At 34.2% G+C, this 21,200-nt stretch overlaps 1 protein-coding gene and 1 long non-coding RNA gene across 6 annotated transcripts in view; one reads left to right on the top strand and one right to left on the bottom strand.

The window, feature by feature from the left end:
* Positions 1 to 21,200, bottom strand: part of dgat1b (diacylglycerol O-acyltransferase 1b) — a 61,766-nt gene that overhangs the window by 40,059 nt on the left and 507 nt on the right. For 3 of the 5 annotated variants that reach the window (XM_087285597.1, NM_001002458.1, XM_087285598.1), the window contains 6 exon segments: positions 18,986 to 19,073; positions 8,400 to 8,440; positions 6,529 to 6,614; positions 3,129 to 3,181; positions 2,467 to 2,572; positions 760 to 888 (listed from right to left, as the gene is read on the bottom strand). In XM_087285597.1, coding sequence (XP_087141723.1) covers positions 760 to 888; positions 2,467 to 2,572; positions 3,129 to 3,181; positions 6,529 to 6,614; positions 8,400 to 8,440; positions 18,986 to 19,073 — 503 coding nt within the window. 5 annotated transcript variants of the gene reach the window in all.
* LOC141378225 (uncharacterized) overlaps positions 19,463 to 21,200 on the top strand; it is a 42,061-nt gene continuing 40,323 nt past the window's right edge. The window contains exons 1-2 of the long non-coding RNA XR_015511563.1: positions 19,463 to 19,605; positions 19,683 to 19,761. This is a non-coding gene — a long non-coding RNA (uncharacterized LOC141378225). The remainder of the gene's footprint in view (positions 19,606 to 19,682; positions 19,762 to 21,200) is intronic.

Genomic DNA, 21,200 nt, shown 5'->3' on the forward strand with positions numbered 1-21,200 from the left:
TATGTAAAAAAAAAATACAGGCCACAAGTGAACATGACCTCTAATTAGCGGGCTTCAAAATTAAACCAAAAATAGTCTTGTCCTGAAAACATTTTGTCCACCAATATTGTGTCTTTAGTTGAGAGTAATATTAAATCAAACAAATTAACAAATGGCTATAAAAATTAATGGTGAATTTTCAAAAGTCAAAAATATTCTCACAACCAAAAAAATTAATTAAAAAAGATCCAAATGTTGTAGAAAGTATTTCTGGGCCACAAAAATCCCAAAATGTCCTGAGAAATCCTAATGTTGGATTGTTGGAACTGTGTAAACTTTAGTTTAAATATTAACATCATTTGCATAAATATTTTCATAGCCATTGTAAAAAGCAAATCCTTAATTGCATAATGGTTAGCAGTTTTCCCATTGTGATGGGTTGCAGCTGGAAAAGCATCCGCTGCGCAAAACATATGCTGGATAAATTGGTGGTTCATTCTACTGTGGTGATCCCAGATTAATAAAGGGACTAAGCTGAAAATAAAATGAATGAATGATTAGCAGTGTCAAAATTTAATGTTTCTACGATGCATCGCAATTCAGTATTGGTTTAGTAAAAGACCATACAATTACCGTTCATAATGTATTGACTGTTTTCTGACATGATTTGTCACGATAGCATACTACGGCCAGGAAGTCGAGACATGTTTATAAGCAATCAAAACATTAAACTAGCAATATAGAAGTTCTAAATACACAACATTTGCATTATTTACTCACATGAAAGAGATCTAGAGAGGCTGCGGGCCTTTGCTTGAGTTCTCTCTCTGCACCACTTGTTAACGTCTTTGTATGAATACAGTTTCAAAAACAGGATGGTGTAGATTCCTAAGGCAAATGCCCCTCCAACTACATAAAGAAAACACAGACATTCAGCATACACACCGCTCATGTCATCCTTTCAATACCTGGATACACACTTTCAAAACGCAGCATGCAACCTTTCAATGGTCCGTGCTGTACGTAAGTCATATTCACATGACCCAGCATGTCCAGACTCATAGCCCATCACCAGTGTAGCGTGCACAGACCTGGCTCTCCTTCCAACGTGGCTTTATCAATAGCAGCCATATGTTGGGTGGAAATGGGCCATGCAGGGGCTCTGGAGAGCGTCTATGCCCTATAGAGACAGCCTCGAGGGCACTGAGACCAACACAGGCCCTGACGGCCCCTGAAATGACCTGGCTGTCTGGTACAGGAGCAGTGTGTGCAGCACTAGGCTGACAGATGGAGGCACATTTTCGCCTCCTGTGGCGCAAACAGATGATAGCGGACAGGAGAGCCGGTGACAGTTGTGGTATGGAGAGGAGGAAGTGAGGGAATATATTTCTTACTAGAACGCATGATTGTGTTATCAGCAAATTTAGGTTTCAGTATTTGAAAATGGACAAATCTATCAGTTTGTTGCTAATTAGGGGTCCGATATGAATCTGCTTCAACCTAATGAGCACCACAAATAACCATTAGGCTGTGGCTGTAGTTCAGCAATGAGTTGCAATATAATGTTCTATCTTTTCATGTGAATGAAATGCCAGAGGAGTTCACGAGAGCTTAAGGTATGAAGGTGGATTAGCTCAGTCTGTAAATCAAAGTTTGGTTATGCCCAATCATTTCTGCAAAGCTGAATCGCTTGATCACATTACAAGCATAAAATAATTAATATTAATGCTATAACAAACAAAACTGATTTTTGTGCTGATGAAAGTTCAGAAAAAATACGATAAAAAATGAAAGTAAATGGCTACATTATGGATGCATTAATAATGTTTGATTTAAATAAATTACCAACAATACAATTATTATAAATAATATATAAATAATATTAATAAAATTTAAAATAATAAAAATAAATATATATTTTTCTTATAAATTTCCTTAATAATAGTCTAATAAAAGGGCATCTGCTGCATAAAAACATAAGCTCGACAAGTTACGATACATTTTGCTGTGGCGACCCCAAAATAATAAAGGGACTAAGCCAAAAAGAAAATGAAGATAAATGACAGTCTAATAAATGAATACAAATTAACAGTTGTAATACTGTAAAAAATATAAATATACATACAAAAAAAAAAAAAAAATATATATATATATATATAAAAAAAAAAAAAATATATATATATATATATATATATATATATATATATATATATATATATATATATATATATGTATATTTATATTTTTTATATATATAAAACCCTTTAAAACCTTCAATTACCACACTTTAATCATGTTATATAAAATTGTAATATTTAGATTTTAATAAATAAAGAACAATTTTATTTTTTATTTTGATATTACGTTTGATTTCTGCTGAAGATCTAAATAACCTCCTATTAACCACCCGTAAAAGTTTTTTGTATGTGCATGTTTTATTATATCCATAATACACAATGAAAGCGGACGCACGATTTACAAACTCACCTGGCGTAATAGATGGTAGTTTTAAAACAACAACCATTGGAAAACACAAGATAATTGTTAAATTAAAGATGTAGATCAGCAGGCCGACCTTTTCACTGATCGACCCCTGCAAAACACAACAAAGAATTAATGCAGAAAAAACAAAAACAATAGACCATTACGATCACGCAACACTGATGTCAAACCACAATTCGCAGAGATAATAACATAATCACACATTAAGAACTGGCATTACAAATGGTGAAAATCACATAAAACACACTTAAAGCATACAACAAACAGGCATTACAACAAATAACAATTTGCATTTAGTGCCTATAAACATGCATCTCTTCTCTAAGTGCCCTACACTTTATTTTAATGCAAGACTTAGCCAACATCAGCAAAATGCCTGAACTATTTATATGTTCATTCAGTTTCAATGCGTCCATCTGAGCAAATGTGCTGATACTCTGTTCACGTTCGCAAGCTCTCTCGGATATGTCAGGCTTTTTAAAATGCAAAGAATCAAATTCACCCTCTAAATTGAACTCTACTCAACCCTCTTGAAACGCCAAATTATACTGTACGAAGTGACTGAACCCCCAACATTTTTATGGCAATTGCTTTATTCATTACAATAAACTGATTAAATGTCAAATTGTGAAAGGCTTTGAACTCACCATGGCTAGCTTTCTCTCGGTGTACAGTGCCACAAGTATAAAAGCATTACAAACTGCAGGAAAAGAGTAAATAGAACATCACATATTAACAATATTCAAAAAATTAATGCATTTTAAGTTATAAAAGCATTTTTGAAGAGTGTAGTAAAGCACAAGAAGGTCACAATTGTACCCTCAGAATCAATCTTACAACTAGGAAAACAGACAGAGTGTGCACACACACATTGCCACAAACATGCATACACAGACAAACATACACACACAAACACATATGCACTGTCATGTTCACCAGCGAACAACCACCAGATGTTGCTGGTAAACACTCACACACAAACACACACTTAAGACTACAAATCTGCTGATAAATGGACTACATATTCAGTCATGCCACACACACACACCTGCTCCAAGTCTCCACTGATTAGACTCCCACAGCTGATCCTGCTACAAGACTGATTACACACAGTATTTAAGCAGCACACACACTCATTCACATGGGCGAGTCTTGTTTACTGATAGTGACATTACAACGCGTTTCCTTTGTCTGCCTTTGTCGTGTTTTGATCCTTGCCTTGTTTATTTATTTATTTATTTAATTCTGTAATGATGGTGAAATGAAGCTTTCTGAACCAGTGAAGCGCTCGACTCAATTGTATCGGAAAAAGGTTCGTTACTCGAAGCTTTCTATATCAGAGCTCGATGAGGACCTCTTCTAGTGGAAGTGTGGGAAAGCACTGTGTTGCCATAATGTCAAATGTTCACAACTGACCAACTCATTCATGTAGTAATACAACAACAGCAATATAAACAAATTACTCAATTACTGTAGTTTTTACACAAGATATATTACATTACACAACTGATGATTGTAGTAAAATCCAAGGTATTCAAAAGTTTATCATAACACAATTAGTCCCGCTCCAAGCAGGGATCGAACCAACGATTCCTGATTGGGAGGCGAGTGCTCTAGGAGGACGCTATGTGAACGATGTTTCAGGGTCGCATTCACCAGATGGTCTCTGTTAAACACAACACTACGATATGCGGTGGTTTTCTTTAAAGATAGTCATAAAAAAATACGCTAATACACTTTAGTATTGTTCAAAACCTTTTTACTAAAAAATACTATTGTAGTTTAGTTTAATTACTGGTGTGTGGGACTGGTGCAGTGCTTTGAAACAAATGTATGTAATAGACGTAAATTCTCTCGCTATACACTTTGAGGGTGTTTATACCTTTGAATCAAAATTCGAAGCAGTCACGTGGGTAAAGGCGAAAAAGAAGCTTAGGACGTCACTGATCACGTGATGATGGCAAAACGAATCAAGCTCCGGTACACTGCTTCACTGAGAGATGTATCGTTTTTTTGATACATGCTTCGAAGCCTCGGCACACAACGTCACATCACTATAATTCTGTTTGCTGCCTGCCTCTGACCATCTGCCTGTTATTTTGACTTCGACTCTGGATTGCCCTCATATATCTGTTTGCACCTGTGTTGACCATTGCTTGCCTGACTATGATTAAACCTGCATTTGGATCCTAACTTCTGTTGTGGTGTTACTCCCCGGCGTTACACGCACACACAAACATACATGCATGGAGGCATCCATGCACACAAACTCATGCACTCAAACACACAAAAGCATACACATGTACACCTATACACACAATTACACTTGCAAACACACACAAATGCAAACACACAAGCAAAAAAAGGGAAGCATTTACACTCATATGCTCAAGCATACAGAAACACAGGTATACAGAAAAAGCAGTCAAACAATGAACAATCACACCACCTGCTACTAACCAAACAAGATAATTTACCTACTGCTTTACAAAAAAAGCTCATACATACTTATATGTTTTTAAAACACATGCATTAAAGTGAAACATTCAGACAATCTGAAATCAAATGATATTATTTAAAGATTGATTCATCCAAAAATAAGAACTTACTCACCCTCAAATGTTCCAAGCCTTTTTTTTTTAATTAAACACAAATATTTTTGAAGAATGCTGGAAACCAGTAGCCAGCCACTGATATCCATAATAGGGAAAATATTTATAATGGAAGTCAATAGTTGCCAATTTTTAAAGGGGTAGTCCACTACAAGATCATATTTTATTTAGATCATACTTTAGTTGATGTGTAAAGTAGCTGTGTGAACATAAACAACATCTCAAAATTTAATATGCTTAAAGTTCAATGCTATGGGAGACATCTGCTTTTAGAGAGTTAGCTTAGCAAAGCCTACAGCGAAGTTTGGGGACTACAAAAAAACTAAACAAAAAACATCCAGATTAGTGAGATCACAAATGCTTCAGGTAACACGCATTCACCTGACACAGAAGTGCTCTAATGTTATAGCAGAGAAAGCTAATATGCCGTCCAAATGCACAGACCTTGTTCTGTTTCTGTATTTTTCTCTTCCAAAGAACACGACACAAAGAGAGAAGTGCTAACAATTTAATTTTATTTATGTTCCAGAGATAAATAAAAAATATATATAGCTAGCATTCGACAAAGAACAGCTTTCAAAATCTTTGTCAGTTCAGTGCTGGATTCTGCTAAAATCTCCTAAAATAATAAGCAGCTCCAACCATAATAGAAGAAGCTGTGGATTGTAACCCACAACCTGTAAGTATTTTAATTTGTTGAAATTGATCTACTACATACATCGTGTCTAGCAATAACAGTATGTTTACATAAACAAGGATGTAAACAACAGTAAATGCCATTTGGCACCGATAACTTTTTAGCTCCAAACTCATATTTATCCGTCAAACCGCTGTAAACATCCACAATCTTCACCAGCTCTGCAGTGTCTCTCTATGCGGCCACTTTCCACGCATTCTACATCTCAAATAACAAACTCGCAAAAGACATGTAAATCTTTTTTAGAGAGCAGGTGTGAGGTTCAGCTATGTGTTCTACATTTTCTGCCTAATTGAAGCTCACACTGACACAGTTAAACTGACTGACAGTATTTACACAGCAGAGGCACAGTGTGTGCTATTTGAGGCGTGACGCTCCGCTAATCACAGCACATTATGTTAGCTGACCAATCAGAGCCTGAAGTTATATATCAGTTTCATGTTAGCAAAGTAGCTATATATAATCAAAGTAAGATATATGAAAAAATAATGTGGTTTTCTACAAATGAATCATGAGCACACATTGCTTTGCATCTTATAAACACAACAAGCCTTGAAAATACACTCTGGACCACCCCTTTAATATTATTTTAAATATCTACCATGATGTTCAACCAAAGAAAAAGCTCACATAGGTTTGGAACAAGTAGAGAGTGAGTAAATGGTGACAATGCTGTTTGTTTCCTCTAAACTATGTCTTTAAATATGTAAAATATATGTCCACCTAAAACATACATACCAATAACCAGACATGCAGCAGGCCAGCTATAAGGGTCCTTGAGAAACAAAGACACCACCTGAATGGGGTCCACTAAAATGCCATACCTACAACACAAATTATGGCATGAATTACAGATGTTCAAACATCAAAACATCTGTACACTTGTCTTTACTTTACAGTGCTTGTCTCTTGTTCATAGCTGGGCTTTATTTGCAGTATTTTCTACGGGCAGCTGTATATATATATACTGTCTTCAAGCAGCAGTGAGCAACATGATGACAGCATATGGTTCCCTCAGCATGGGGTTCAGTGTTTTATTCCAGTTAGTGAGATGAAGGCATGTAGGCTTATCAAACAAACCCTATAGACTCATCTCCATGGTAGGAGACTCAAAACACTGAGAGCAGAACTGTTGAGTCTGTTTGAACATTTTAGTTTCCATTGACACTTGCTCTTCTGGAAATTTGTTGTTAAAGGTCAGTTGTTAACACATTCTGATGGTCCTTTATTTTTTAGACGTTCTTGACAGATGGAGTAGTACAAAAAACACTTTTGTGTGAGTAAATGTATTACATACAGAAATGTTTATAGTTGTTTGAGCCTTTCTGTGGATCAGATAGTTGAGTATTGTAATAGTACAGCTAGGTTTGTGGGTTTAATTCTCAGGGAAAGCAGGAACTGGTAAAATATGTACCTTCAATTTAGTTTAAGTCATTTTGAATCAAAGCTTCTGCCAAATGCATAATTGTAAATATATGATTTAAACAATGTGTTCATGTAGTTTTTTTCTTTTCATAAAATAAAAAAGAATGTTTTCAGAAATGTTGACATTCATTTTTAAACTAAAAAATGACAAGAATTGGTGAAACATCCCAGATATTTGATCACAACAAACAAAAACGTTTGTTATTATGACTAATTTTACTTTACTAGGAACATTTTTTTTAAGTATTGTCAGAATAAAAATTAGCAGACTCATAAATGTAGTAAATCCTAAAAAATAGAATTTGAAGTGGACTGTTTTTCCATATCTTTATACACTACCTGACAATAGTCTTGTCTTCAATCCCAGTTACAAATAATAACTTGACTTCTAGTTGATCATTTGGAAAAGTGGCACCCCAATTGAACTCCATCAAAATCATCACAAATACTGCAAAAGATCTATTGGAACCCGTATGGGTCCAAGATTCTCACAAATCAGTCAAGTTTGTTCAAGGAAAAATCATGGTTTGGGGTTACATTCAGTATGAGGGCGTGCAAGGGATCTGCAGAGTGGATGCCAACAAAAACAGCCTTGGGTATAAAGGCAAATTCGAAAGCAGGATGGCACTCCTTCTCATACTCCACATCAAAGTTCCTGAGAGCAAAAAAGGTCAACATGCTCCCGGATTGGCCAGCTTAGTCACCAGATATGAACATTATTGAGCATGTCTTAGGGTCAGATGGAGGAGGAGGCATTGAAGATGAATCCAAAGAATCTTTGAGTCCTACAACAATGCTTTCTTTGCCATTCCAGCTGACTTTATTAATAAGCTATGGGTCATTGCAGAGATGTATGGATGCAGTCCTCCAAGCTCATGGGAATCATACACAATATTCATTCTTTTTCCACTGACTTTATATTCTATACTGTACTGTAGTTCTGTTAAGTGACAAGACTTTTGTCTAAGCAAAGTCAGACCATACTGTCTTAATTACAAAATTAAAAATCAAGGCATGATCATATTTTATTATGGGAAAATAAGTGTAATCTAGAGGCTTTTGCCTTTCATATCAGCCATTTGTGATCCCAAATGATCAATTAGAAGTCAAGTTGTCATTTGTTGCTCCTACAACTTAGATAGGTGAAAACACTTTTGAAAAAAACTGGACATATTTGTTCATACCTGAGAAGGTTTTCTAAAAAGAGACGTGCGTTGCTCAAAACCTGCGAAAGACCACATACACACATACATGAAGAAAACAAATTAAATCCAACACAAAATACATCACTAACGCTAGCTAAGCATGTCAGAACAACCAAAATAAACTCAACCAAAGATCCTTATTCACTGTCTCTATAGAGTTTGCGGAGATAAATTAAAATTACCATTCATAAATCTAAACAGAAGACAGACATACTTATTCATATGTACAGAACAAGAGAAAACAATAGAGGAGAAGAAAATGCTAATGTAAGCAGAGTCATACCACCAGAATATGAAAGGAAAAAGAAAACTTGCAGCATAGGACGAAATAGAGTTGTCTCAAAGCTCGCATTAACAGTAAGTTGAAGAGCGTGAATGCAATCTTCACAGTTTTGAAGACAAGCACTTGGCTGGCTGTCCTCCATGTTTAGACAGACAAGCTGTTTCGGCCTGTTTATTTTTAGGTGTCACTTGGCATTAAATGCATCTCCATAAACAGATACACTGATCAACGCTTCTTCACATGCTGCATGACTGCCACAAAGCATCCAGCGTAACTTAAAATGTCTTGCTGCAATTTAATTATGTCAAGTGTGGGTTTTTCTTGGTTAAAATTAAACCTATTAAGTCTAGGAGATATTTAATAGTTCTCCTAAAAGTGATAATTCTGTCATCATTTACTCATTCATGTTCAATTTAATAAATTTTTATTTCTACAGAGCTTTTACAATGTAGATTGTGACAAAGCAGCTTAACATAGAAGTTCTAGTAAATTGAAACTGTCAGTCCTGTTCTCAGAGTTGAAGTTACTTGTCCGGTAGCCATTTACTTCCATAGCATTTGTTATTCGAACTATGAATGTCAACGGTTTCTAACATTCTTCAAAGTATCTTATTTTTTTGTTCAACAGAAAGAAGAAATTCTGAAATGAGTAAATTTTGAGTTAAAACTTATTTTCCCGTGAACTATCACTTTTAGATTACCAAGGCATACTGAGTGTATCATGTGTGCATATGTATAGAGTGTATAATGTTTGCATATGTATAAAATGTATCATGTGTGTATATGTGTGGAGTGTATATGCATAGTGTATGGTGTGTACATGTAAAGAGTGTATTGTGTGTATATCTATGGAGTTTATTTACATATATCATGTGTGTATATGTTTCGAGTGTATATGTATGGAGTGTCTCATGTGTGTATATGTATAGAGTGTATCATGTGTATATGTATGGAGTGTGTATAAATAGAGAGTGTAACGTCTGCATATGTATGGAGTGTATCATGTGTCCATATGTGTGAAGTGTATATATGAATGCAGTGTATCTTGTGTGTATATGTATAGAGTGTATGATGTGTGCATATGTATAGAATTTGTGTATGTATAAAGTGTATCATGTGTATATGTATAGATTGTATAATGTGTGTATATGAATGCAGTGTATATGTATAGAGTGTATCATGTGTCCATATGTACAGAATGTGTAAATGTATAGAGTGTATCATGTGTCCATATGTATGGAGTGTGTATATGAATAGTGTATCGTATGTGTATATGTATACAGTGTATCATGTGTGTATTTGTATAGAGTGTATCATGTGTACATGTGTAGAGCATATATTTGTCACCTTCCAGTGGCTCAGTGGTATATATGACTCGCCTCTCACGCCAGACACCCGGGTTCTATCCCAGATGTGTGTACATCCACTGTATAGAGTACGCATGTATATATGAATGCAGTGTATAGTGTATAATGTGTGCATATGTATATAATGTGTATATAGAGTGTATCGTGTGCATATGTATAGAGTGTATCATGTGTGCATATATATAGAGTGTATCATGTGTGCATATGTATAGAGTGTATTGTGTGTATATGAATAGAGTGTGTGTATATATATATATATATATATATATATATATATATTTATTGAGAGAGAGAGTTTAACGTATCATGTGTCCATATGTGTGAAGTGTATATATGAATACAGTGTGCATATGTATAGAGTGTATCATGTGTGCATATGTATAGAGTGTATCGTGTGTATATGAATAGAGTGTATCATGTGTGCATATGTATAGAGTGTATCGTGTGTATATGAATATATATATATATATATATATATATATATATATATTGAGAGAGAGAGAGAGTTTAACGTATCATGTGTCCATATGTGTGAAGTGTATATATGATGTACAGTGTGCTATTGTATAGTGTATCATGTGTGCATATGTATAGAGTAAATCGTGTGCATATGTATAGAGTGTATCATGTGTGCATATGTATAGAGTGTATCGTGTGTATATGAATAGAGTGTATCATGTGTGCATATGTATAGAGTGTATCGTGTGTATATGAATATATATATATATATATATATATATATATATATATATATATATATATATATATATATTGAGAGAGAGAGAGAGAGAGAGAGTTTAACGTATCATGTGTCCATATGTGTGAAGTGTATATGTGATGTACAGTGTGCATATGTATAGAGTGTATCATGTGTGCATATGTATAGAGTGTATCGTGTGCATATGTATAGAGTGTATCATGTGTGCATATGTATAGAGTGTATCGTGTGTATATGAATATATATATATATATATATATATATATATATATATATATATATATATATATATATATATATATATAGAGAGAGAGAGAGAGAGAGAGAGAGTTTAACGTATCATGTGTCCATATGTGTGAAGTGTATATATGAATACAGTGTGTATATGTATAGAGTGTATATATTCATCACCTTCCAGTAGCTCAGTGGTAAATGTGACTCACCTCCCACGCCAGAGACCCGGGTTCTATACCAGACCCTGACAGGACTCACCTCTATACCAAACCCTGACAGGAATGTATAGTGTGCATATGTATGAAGTGTATATGTGTAAAGGGTATATGCATATAGTGTACCATGTGTGTATATGTATAACGAGTGAATATGTATGTAGTGTCTCATGTGTATAAGTATGGAGTGTGTGTGTATATATAGTGTAACGTATACAATTTGTCCATATGTGTGAAGTGTATATATGATTGTGTGCATATGTATGAAAGGTATTGTGTAGAGTGTATATGTGTGGAGTATATTTATGTATAACGTGTGTGTATATGTATGGAGTGTCTCATGTGTGTATATGTATAGTGTGTATCATGTGTATATATAGAGAGAGTGTAACGTCTCCATATGTATGGAGTGCATCATGTGTTCATATATGTGAAGTGTATATATGAATACAGTGTATATGTACCATATGTATGTGTAGAGCATATTTTCTTCACTTTCCAATAGCTCAGTGGTAAATGTGACTCACCTCCCACACCAGAGACCCGGGTTCTATCCCAGACCCTGACAGGAATGTAATGTGTGTGTGTATATCTACTGTATAGAATGTGTGTATATGTATTGAGTGTATCATGTGCATATGAATAGAGTGTATCAGGAATGTATTGTGTGTATATCAACTGTATAGTGTGTGCATACTGTATGTATAAAATGTGTATATGTATAGAGTATCATGTGTGTATATGAATGCAGTGTATTCGTATAGAGTGTATCAACTGTAGAATACATGTGTATTTGTATGTAGTGGATAATGTGTACATGTAAAGATAATGTATAGAGTCTATCATGTGTGCATATGTATAAAATATGTGTGTGTATCATGTGTGTACATGTATAGATTGTATCATGTGTGCACATGAATGCAGTGCATCTTGTGTTTATGTGTGTATATGTACAGAGTGTATCATAAATGTGACTGACCTCCCACGCCAGAGACTCGGGTTCAATCCCAGACCCTGACAAGAATGTAATGTGTGAGTGTATATCCACTGTATAGAGTGTGCATGTGTATATGAATGCAGTGTATAATATGTGTATATAGAGTGTATCATGTGTGCATATGTATAGAGTGTATTGTGTGTATATGAATAGAGTGTTTCAGGAATGTATTGTGTGTATATCAACTGTATAGTGTGTGCATACTGTATGTATAAAATGTGTATATGTATAGAGTATCATGTGTGTATATGAATGCAGTGTATTCGTATAGAGTGTATCAACTGTAGAATACACAACTGTAAAATATTTCAACTGTATAGAGTGTGCATATATATAGTGTCATGTCTGTGTATATCAATGCAATGTATATGTATAGAGTATCATGTGTATTTGTATATAGTGGATAATGTGTACATGTAAAGATAATGTATATGTATAGAGTGTATCATGTGTGCATATGTATAAAATGTGTGTGTGTATCATGTGTGTACATGTATAATGTATCATGTGTGCATATGTATAGAATGTGTTTATGTATAGAGTATCATGTGTATTTGTATAATGAGTGCATAATGTGTACATGTATAGAGTGTATCATGTGTCCATATGTATGGAGTGTTTATATGTATACAGTGTGTATATGTGTAGAGCATATATGCATCACCTTCCGGTAGCTCAGTGGTAAATGTGACTCACCTCCCACGCCAGAGACCCGGGTTCTATCCCAGACCCTGACAGGAATGTAATGTGTGTCTATATCAACTGTAAAGAATGAGTATAATGTGTGTATATGTATGTGTATCATGTGTAATAGAGTGTATCAGGAATGTATTGTGTGTATATCAACTGTATAGTCTGTGCATACTGTATGTATAAAATGTGTATATGTATAGAGTATCATGTGTGTATATGAATGCAGTGTATTCGTATAGAGTGTATCAACTGTAGAATACATGTGTATTTGTATGTAGTGGATAATGTGTACATGTAAAGATAATGTATAGAGTCTATCATGTGTGCATATGTATAAAATATGTGCGTGTATCATGTGTGTACATGTATAGATTGTATCATGTGTGCACATGAATGCAGTGCATCTTGTGTTTATGTGTGTATATGTACAGAGTGTATCATAAATGTGACTGACCTCCCACGCCAGAGACTCGGGTTCAATCCCAGACCCTGACAACAATGTAATGTGTGAGTGTATATCCACTGTATAGAGTGTGCATGTGTATATGAATGCAGTGTATATAGAGTGTATCATGTGTGCATATGTATAGAGTGTATTGTGTGTATATGAATAGAGTGTTTCAGGAATGTATTGTGTGTATATCAACTGTATAGTGTGTGCATACTGTATGTATAAAATGTGTATATGTATAGAGTATCATGTGTGTATATGAATGCAGTGTATTCGTATAGAGTGTATCAACTGTAGAATACACAACTGTAAAATATTTCAAGTGTGCATATATATAGTGTCATGTCTGTGTATATGAATGCAATGTATATGTATAGAGTATCATGTGTATTTGTATATAGTGGATAATGTGTACATGTAAAGATAATGTATATGTATAGAGTGTATCATGTGTGCATATGTATAAAATGTGTGTGTGTATCATGTGTGTACATGTATAATGTATCATGTGTGCATATGTATAGAATGTGTTTATGTATAGAGTATCATGTGTATTTGTATAATGAGTGCATAATGTGTACATGTATAGAGTGTATCATGTGTCCATATGTATGGAGTGTTTATATGTATACAGTGTGTATATGTGTAGAGCATATATGCATCACCTTCCGGTAGCTCAGTGGTAAATGTGACTCACCTCCCACGCCAGAGACCCGGGTTCTATCCCAGACCCTGACAGGAATGTAATGTGTGTGTATATCAACTGTAAAGAATGAGTATAATGTGTGTATATGTATGTGTATCATGTGTAATAGAGTGTATCAGGAATGTATTGTGTGTATATCAACTGTATAGTCTGTGCATACTGTATGTATAAAATGTGTATATGTATAGAGTATCATGTGTGTATATGAATGTATAGTGTATTCGTAAACAGTGTGTATTCATCACCTTCCAGTAGGTCAGTGGTAAATGTGACTCACCTCCCATGCCAGAGACCCAGATTCTATCCCAGACCCTGACAGGAATGTAGTGTATGTATACGTAGATGTATATATCTATATCTATGTCATGTGTGCATATGCATAGATGTGTGTACATGTAAAGAGTGTATTGTGTGTGTATGAACAAAATGTATTGTGTATATCAACTGTATAGTGTGTGCATATGTATAAAATGTCTATATGTATAGAGTATCATGTGTGTATATGCATGCAGTGTATTTGTATAGACATGATACACTCTACACATTTACACATTCTGTACATATGGACACATGATACACTATACATATTCACTGCATTCATATACACACATGATACAATCTATACATATATGATGAGAGTGTCTCATGTGTGTATATGTATAGTGTGTATCATGTGTATATATAGAGAGAGTGTAACGTCTGCATATGTATGGAGTGCATCATGTGTTCATATGTGTGAAGTGTATATATGAATACAGTGTATATGTACCAAATGTACAGAATGTGTATATCAACTGTATAGTGTGTGCATACTGTATGTATAAAATGTGTATATGTATAGAGTATCATGTGTGTATATGAATGCAGTGTATTCGTATAGAGTGTATCAACTGTAGAATACACAACTGTAAAATATTTCAACTGTATAGAGTGTGCATATATATAGTGTCATGTCTGTGTATATCAATGCAATGTATATGTATAGAGTATCATGTGTATTTGTATATAGTGGATAATGTGTACATGTAAAAATAATGTATATGTATAGAGTGTATCATGTGTGCATATGTATAAAATGTGTGCGTGTACATGTATAGATTGTATCATGTGTGCACATGAATGCAGTGCATCTTGTGTTTATGTGTATTATGTATATATGCAAATGTGACTCACCTCCCATGCCAGAGACCCGGGTTCTATCCCAGACCCTGACAGGAATGTAGTGTGTGTATATGTATATGTATATATCTATGTCATGTGTCCATATGCATAGATGTGTGTACATGTAACGAGTGTATTGTGTGTGTATATGTATGGAGTGTCTCATGTGTATATGTTTCGAGTGTATCATATGTATGAAGTATATATATATATATATATATATATATATATATATATATATATATATATATATATATATATATATGTAACATATGGAGTGTAAAGTGTATATGTATAGATTGTATCATTTGTGTATATCAATGCAGTGAATGTGTATCATGTGTCCATATGTACAGAATGTGCAAGTGTATCATGTGTAGAGTATATATTCGTCACCTTCCAGTGGCTCAGTGGTATATGTGACTCGCCTCTTACGCCATACACCTGGGTTCTATCCCAGATGTGTGTGTATCCACGGTATAGAGTGTGTATATGTATAGAGTGTATCGTGTCTATATGAACAGAATGTATTGTGTATATCAACTGTATAGTGTGTGCATATCTGTACATATGGACACATGATACACTACACATATTCACTGCATTCATATACACAAATGATACAATCTATAAATATACACTTTAGACATATTCACTTCACACATATGGACACATGATACAGTCCATACATACAGTGTATCATGTGTATCAGGAATGTCTTGTGTGTATATCAACTGTATAGAGTGTGTATATGTATAATGTATCATGTGTGCATATGTATAGAATGTGTTTATGTATAGAGTTTCATGTGTATTTGTATAGAGTGTATCATGTATGTATGTATGTATGTATGTATGTATGTATGTATGTATGTATATATATATATATATATATATATATATATATATATATATATATATATATATATATATATATATATATATATATATATGAGTGTGTGCATGTATAAAGATTATCATATGTACAAAATGTGTAAATGTATAGTGTATATAGAATGCAGTGTATATGTATAGAGTGTATCAGGAATGTATTGTGTATATATCAACAGTATAGTGTGTGCATATGTATAGAATGTGTATATGTATAGAGTATCATATATGTATATGCATAGATTGTATATGTGTATATACATGTGTGTATATGAATGCAGCGTATTTGTATAGAGTGTGTATTCATCACCTTCCAATAGCTCAGTGGTAAATGTCCCACCTCCCACACCAGAGACCCAGGTTCTATCCCAGACCCTGACAGGAATGTAATGTGTGTGTATATCCACTGTATAGAGCGTATCATGTGTGTATATGAAAGCAATGTATATGTGTAGTAAACAATGTGTGCATATGTATAGAATTTATCATGTGTGTAAATGTATTTATTAAATAATTGTATATGACTGCAGTGCATATGTATAGTGTATTAAGAATGTATTGTGTATATCAACTGTATAGAGTGTATCAGGAATGTATTGTGTGTATATCAACTGTATAGAGTGTGCATTTGTATCACGTGTGTATATGAATGAAATGTATAGTATATAATGTGTGCATATGTATAGAGTGTATCAGGAATGTATTGTGGGTATATCAACAGTATAGTGTGTGTATAAAATATCATATGTGTATATGTATAGATTGTATCATGTATGTATATGAATGCAGTGAATTTGTATAGAGTGTATCATGTGTCCCACGCAAGACCCGGTTCTATCCCAGACCCTGACAGGAATGTAATGTGTGTGTGTATATCCACTGTTTAGAGTGTATCATGTGTGTATATGAATGCAATGTAAATGTATAGTGAATAATGTGTGCATAGAATGTATCATGTGTGTATATGAATGCAGTGTATATGTATAGAGTGTATCAAGAATGTATTGTGTGTATATCAACTGTATGGAGCAGGGGTGGGCAAACTCGGTCCTGGAGGGCCAGTGTCCTGCACAGTTTAGCTCCAACCCTAATCAAACACACCTGCTTATAGATTTCTTGTGATCTTAAAGACACTGTTTAGCATGTTCAGGTGTGTTTGACTAGTGTTGGAATGTCAGATTGTTTTAATAAGGTGCAACCTTAATTCTTGGTCGGTTTAACTTGAGTAAGTTATGGAAATATAGGCCTGTTTCTGTTGTACAGTAGAGTGCACGATAAAATATGATAAAAATAAAATTATTAAATTAAAAAATAGATATATTTCTTTACTAAAAACATTTGCTTTTCTAAATATGCAATTTTTTATGTTAGAAATGTCACAAATGTTATTTCAATTGTAAAATCTTATTTTGTAATATTAATAGTTGGGAAAATATTTTCATCAGTTATACAACTTTTGATTACTTAAACAAAAAAATTAAATAATAACAAAACATAATAAATCAATGAAGATTAAAACAGGGTTCTTACTCCTTTTCCAACTTCAAATTCCAGCACTTTTTAAGCACTTTCAAAGTGCATTTTTATGCTTTTCCAGCACCTAACAACCGCGGTAAATTACGTTTCTATACATGCTGTATGTACTTTTCCACATTTAAATCCATAATTTGTGCTATTTTACAAAACACAATACATTATTTCAAATTAAATTGTTGAATAGTTGAGCATAGATTTATTGGGACAGTTCACCCAAAAATGGTAAAAAAAATGAAAAATAATTAAGTTATTGGATGAAGTATCTTTTTAAGTTTGGTCTTTTTCTACCTAAAGTTGATTTCTCAAAAATGAGCTTACAGTCAGATTTTGTTTGAGTGTAGTACCAAACTTTCAAGACCAGACGTTCATGATATTTCATGTGCATTGCTATTTAAAATTCATGTAACAAATTGAATCCTTTTGGGTCTGAGAATATCCTTACTGAAAATTGATGAACTCTTCCTATGTCAACTGTTTTGAAAATCAGTCACCAAATATGGAAACCATAGTTTGTAAGCTTTCATCAATTCATTTTCTTTTCAGCTTAGTCCCGTTGTTAATTAGGGGTCACTACAGCAGAATGAACCGCCAACTTATCCAGCATATGTTTTACACAGTGGATGCCCTTCCAGCCGCAACCCAACATTGGGAAACACCCATACACTCTTGCATTCACACAGATACACTAAATCCAATTTAGCCTATTCAATTCACCTATAGTTTAATAAAACTAATGGAATAAATGTAATTCATTGTTGTGCTTTGATTAGATTTCACGTTTGCACACAAAAAAAGTTTACTGTATAGAGCACTGAGAATTACCATTTACTGTACGTTGGTTACATTTTTATCATATTTATTATTGTATTATAAAAAATTGACACTTTTTTTATACTTAAGAAAGCAAAATAAAGCATACAACATACAGAATTACAGGTTTCAATTCAGTTACTTCTAAGCTTGGTTATTTGTCACTAAGAGTATAGATATGGTGTCAATACTGAGAAATTACATTCTGGTAGTATGGTACTGAACCAACCCTACTCTCATAAAAAAAAAACATCCAATGGACTCTGAGTAACAAGTTGGCATCTTTTAAACCATATCATAATTGCTAACCTTTTTATCTCTGTAAATGTCTTACGCAAGTGGCAGTGAAAAATATTACTACTAATCTTTGGCAGCGCCTCCGAGCGAAAGGGAATGTTTACAACCTACACTGATATCAGTGACACAACTTAACCAGAAGAATGAGTTGGCAGGTCACAGCTTGCAGTTCAGCGGGGATCAGCATATGTGACTGTTTCAGACTTACCAGCATTACCACACACCAGTTCAGGATCCCTCTGTAGTTTTTGAAGCTGCTCGCTGAACTCAACATCGACTCCTGCAACTTGTGGCAACTGAATACAGAATAAAAAGTGGACAAGAAAAAAAAAAACTGCAATGATGACTGATCTTAATAATGTGCTATATTGGTATAACATGTAGATTTCCACTATTGTTGTTTAAAAATGTAAATTTGTTGAAATTAACTGTGAATCTGTCCTTATTTAAGTGCATCATGGGCACTTTTGATCTGATCAGGATTTAGATTTAAATACCGTAGATGAAATCTGATTTGATTATTTCCACCACTGTGTAATGAAAATAAAGCTAATGTTTTCCAGTTGGCACCGACTATGTATCTGAGGGATAACCGCCACTGGCTTGCTTGGTTTTGGACTTGTGCAGCTGCGCATTGATAGATTTTCTTATCAGTGTTTGCACTTTCAGCAGTGAAAATTAAACCATACTGAACGGAACTAAACTGAACTTAAACTGAAAACTGGACTGATACAGTTTCACTTTACTGGAACTTCTATTTTAAGCTGCTTTGATACAATCTACATTGTAAAAACGCAATAGAAATAAACATGAGTTGAATAATAAAAGGTTCTGTAGGTTTTGTACTGTATTTTGCTATTTAAGGTACAAAGATTTTTAATCATTATTATTTTTCATGTTAACAGAAAACAGGATGACGTGGTGGTGCAGCAGGTAGTGCTGTCGCTTCACAGCAAGAAGGTCACGGATTCAAGCCTCGGCTGGGTAAGTTGGCATTTCTGTGTGGAGTTTGCATGTTCTTCTTGCATTTGTGTGGGTTTCAACCACAAGTCCAGAGACATGTGGTACAGGTGAATTGGATAAGCTAAAATTGTCCGTAGTGTATGTGTGTGACTGAGAGAGTATGGGTGTTCCCCAGTGATGGGTTGCAGCCGGAAGGTCATCCACTGCATAAAACATATGTTGGATAAATTGGCGGTTCATTTTGGTGTGGCGACCCCAGATTAATGAAGGGACCAAGCCGAAAAGAAAGTGAATGAATGAATGAATGAATGAAATGAATGAATGAATGAATGAATGAACGAATGAATGAACGAACTGGAAAACAAATCACACATACTGGAATTGCTTGCATGCCAGTCACTTAAATAATTGTCATTATGATACAAGTACAGTTCCTTAATGTGACTGTGTAAAAACAATAATATCATCTACGTCAATTACGCAGTAGTTTGCTGCATGTGTGGCTCCAGATAACAGGATTTGAAAAAATTGTTCTTATTAAAAAAAAAAGAATAACAATATAAGTCAGGGGTCACCAAACTTGTTCCTGGAAGGCCGGTGTCCTGCAGATTTTAGCTCCAACCCTAATCAAACACACCTGAACAAGCTAATCAAGGTCTTACTAGGTATACTGGAAACATCCAGGCAGGTGTGTTGAGGCAAGTTGAAGCTAAACACTGCAGGGACATCGGCCCTTCAGGACCAGGATTGGTGACCCCTAATATAAGTCATAGTGCTGTTTTTTGTGATCTGCTTATGACTTTATTTTACTTTAGAATTAATTTACCACTACCATGAATTATTTACCATTATTAACCATAAATTAAAAAGCCAACTGGTCAAAATCATTTAGACTACTGTGATTAAAAAATCAAGAATAACTCTATTGCATTATTGATCAAGATTAACTCCTCTAAAGTAAAACATTGGTAGGCTATTGCGTTATTGATAATAAAACATAGAACCCTTGTTATTTTTGTCATTTTATGTTATAAATTGGAACACTAAATATTAAATTTAGTTTCATTTTACATTTATTAAAAATACTATATGCGAAAAAATAAGTTGAAATATTGCAGGCATAGTTTTTGCTTTAACATTTGTTAAACGTTTCAATAAACCAAATGTTTGTAGTAAGTATGTAAAATGTAAGTTATTCAGTCAATTTGTTGATTGGTCAACTACTGTATGTCCACATGTGCGTTTGTTTATATTCTTTTTTAAGAATGGATACATTTCTCACAAACACTACTTATTTCAGCTTTGCTCAATGAAATACTTTTCGTGTTGGTGTAAAACATCTTATGCTGTGCTGTGCCATAGGCTACTGTACGCACGTTGGTGAATCTCTTTTTCCTCCCCCTGTGCAGTGACCATCTATCTTTGTCACCGTTCCTATAAATGCCCCCAAAACGACAACA

Source organism: Danio rerio, chromosome 16 (genome assembly GCF_052040795.2).
Source record: "Danio rerio strain M-AB ecotype USA chromosome 16, GRCz13ab, whole genome shotgun sequence".
NCBI lineage: Eukaryota > Metazoa > Chordata > Actinopteri > Cypriniformes > Danionidae > Danio > Danio rerio.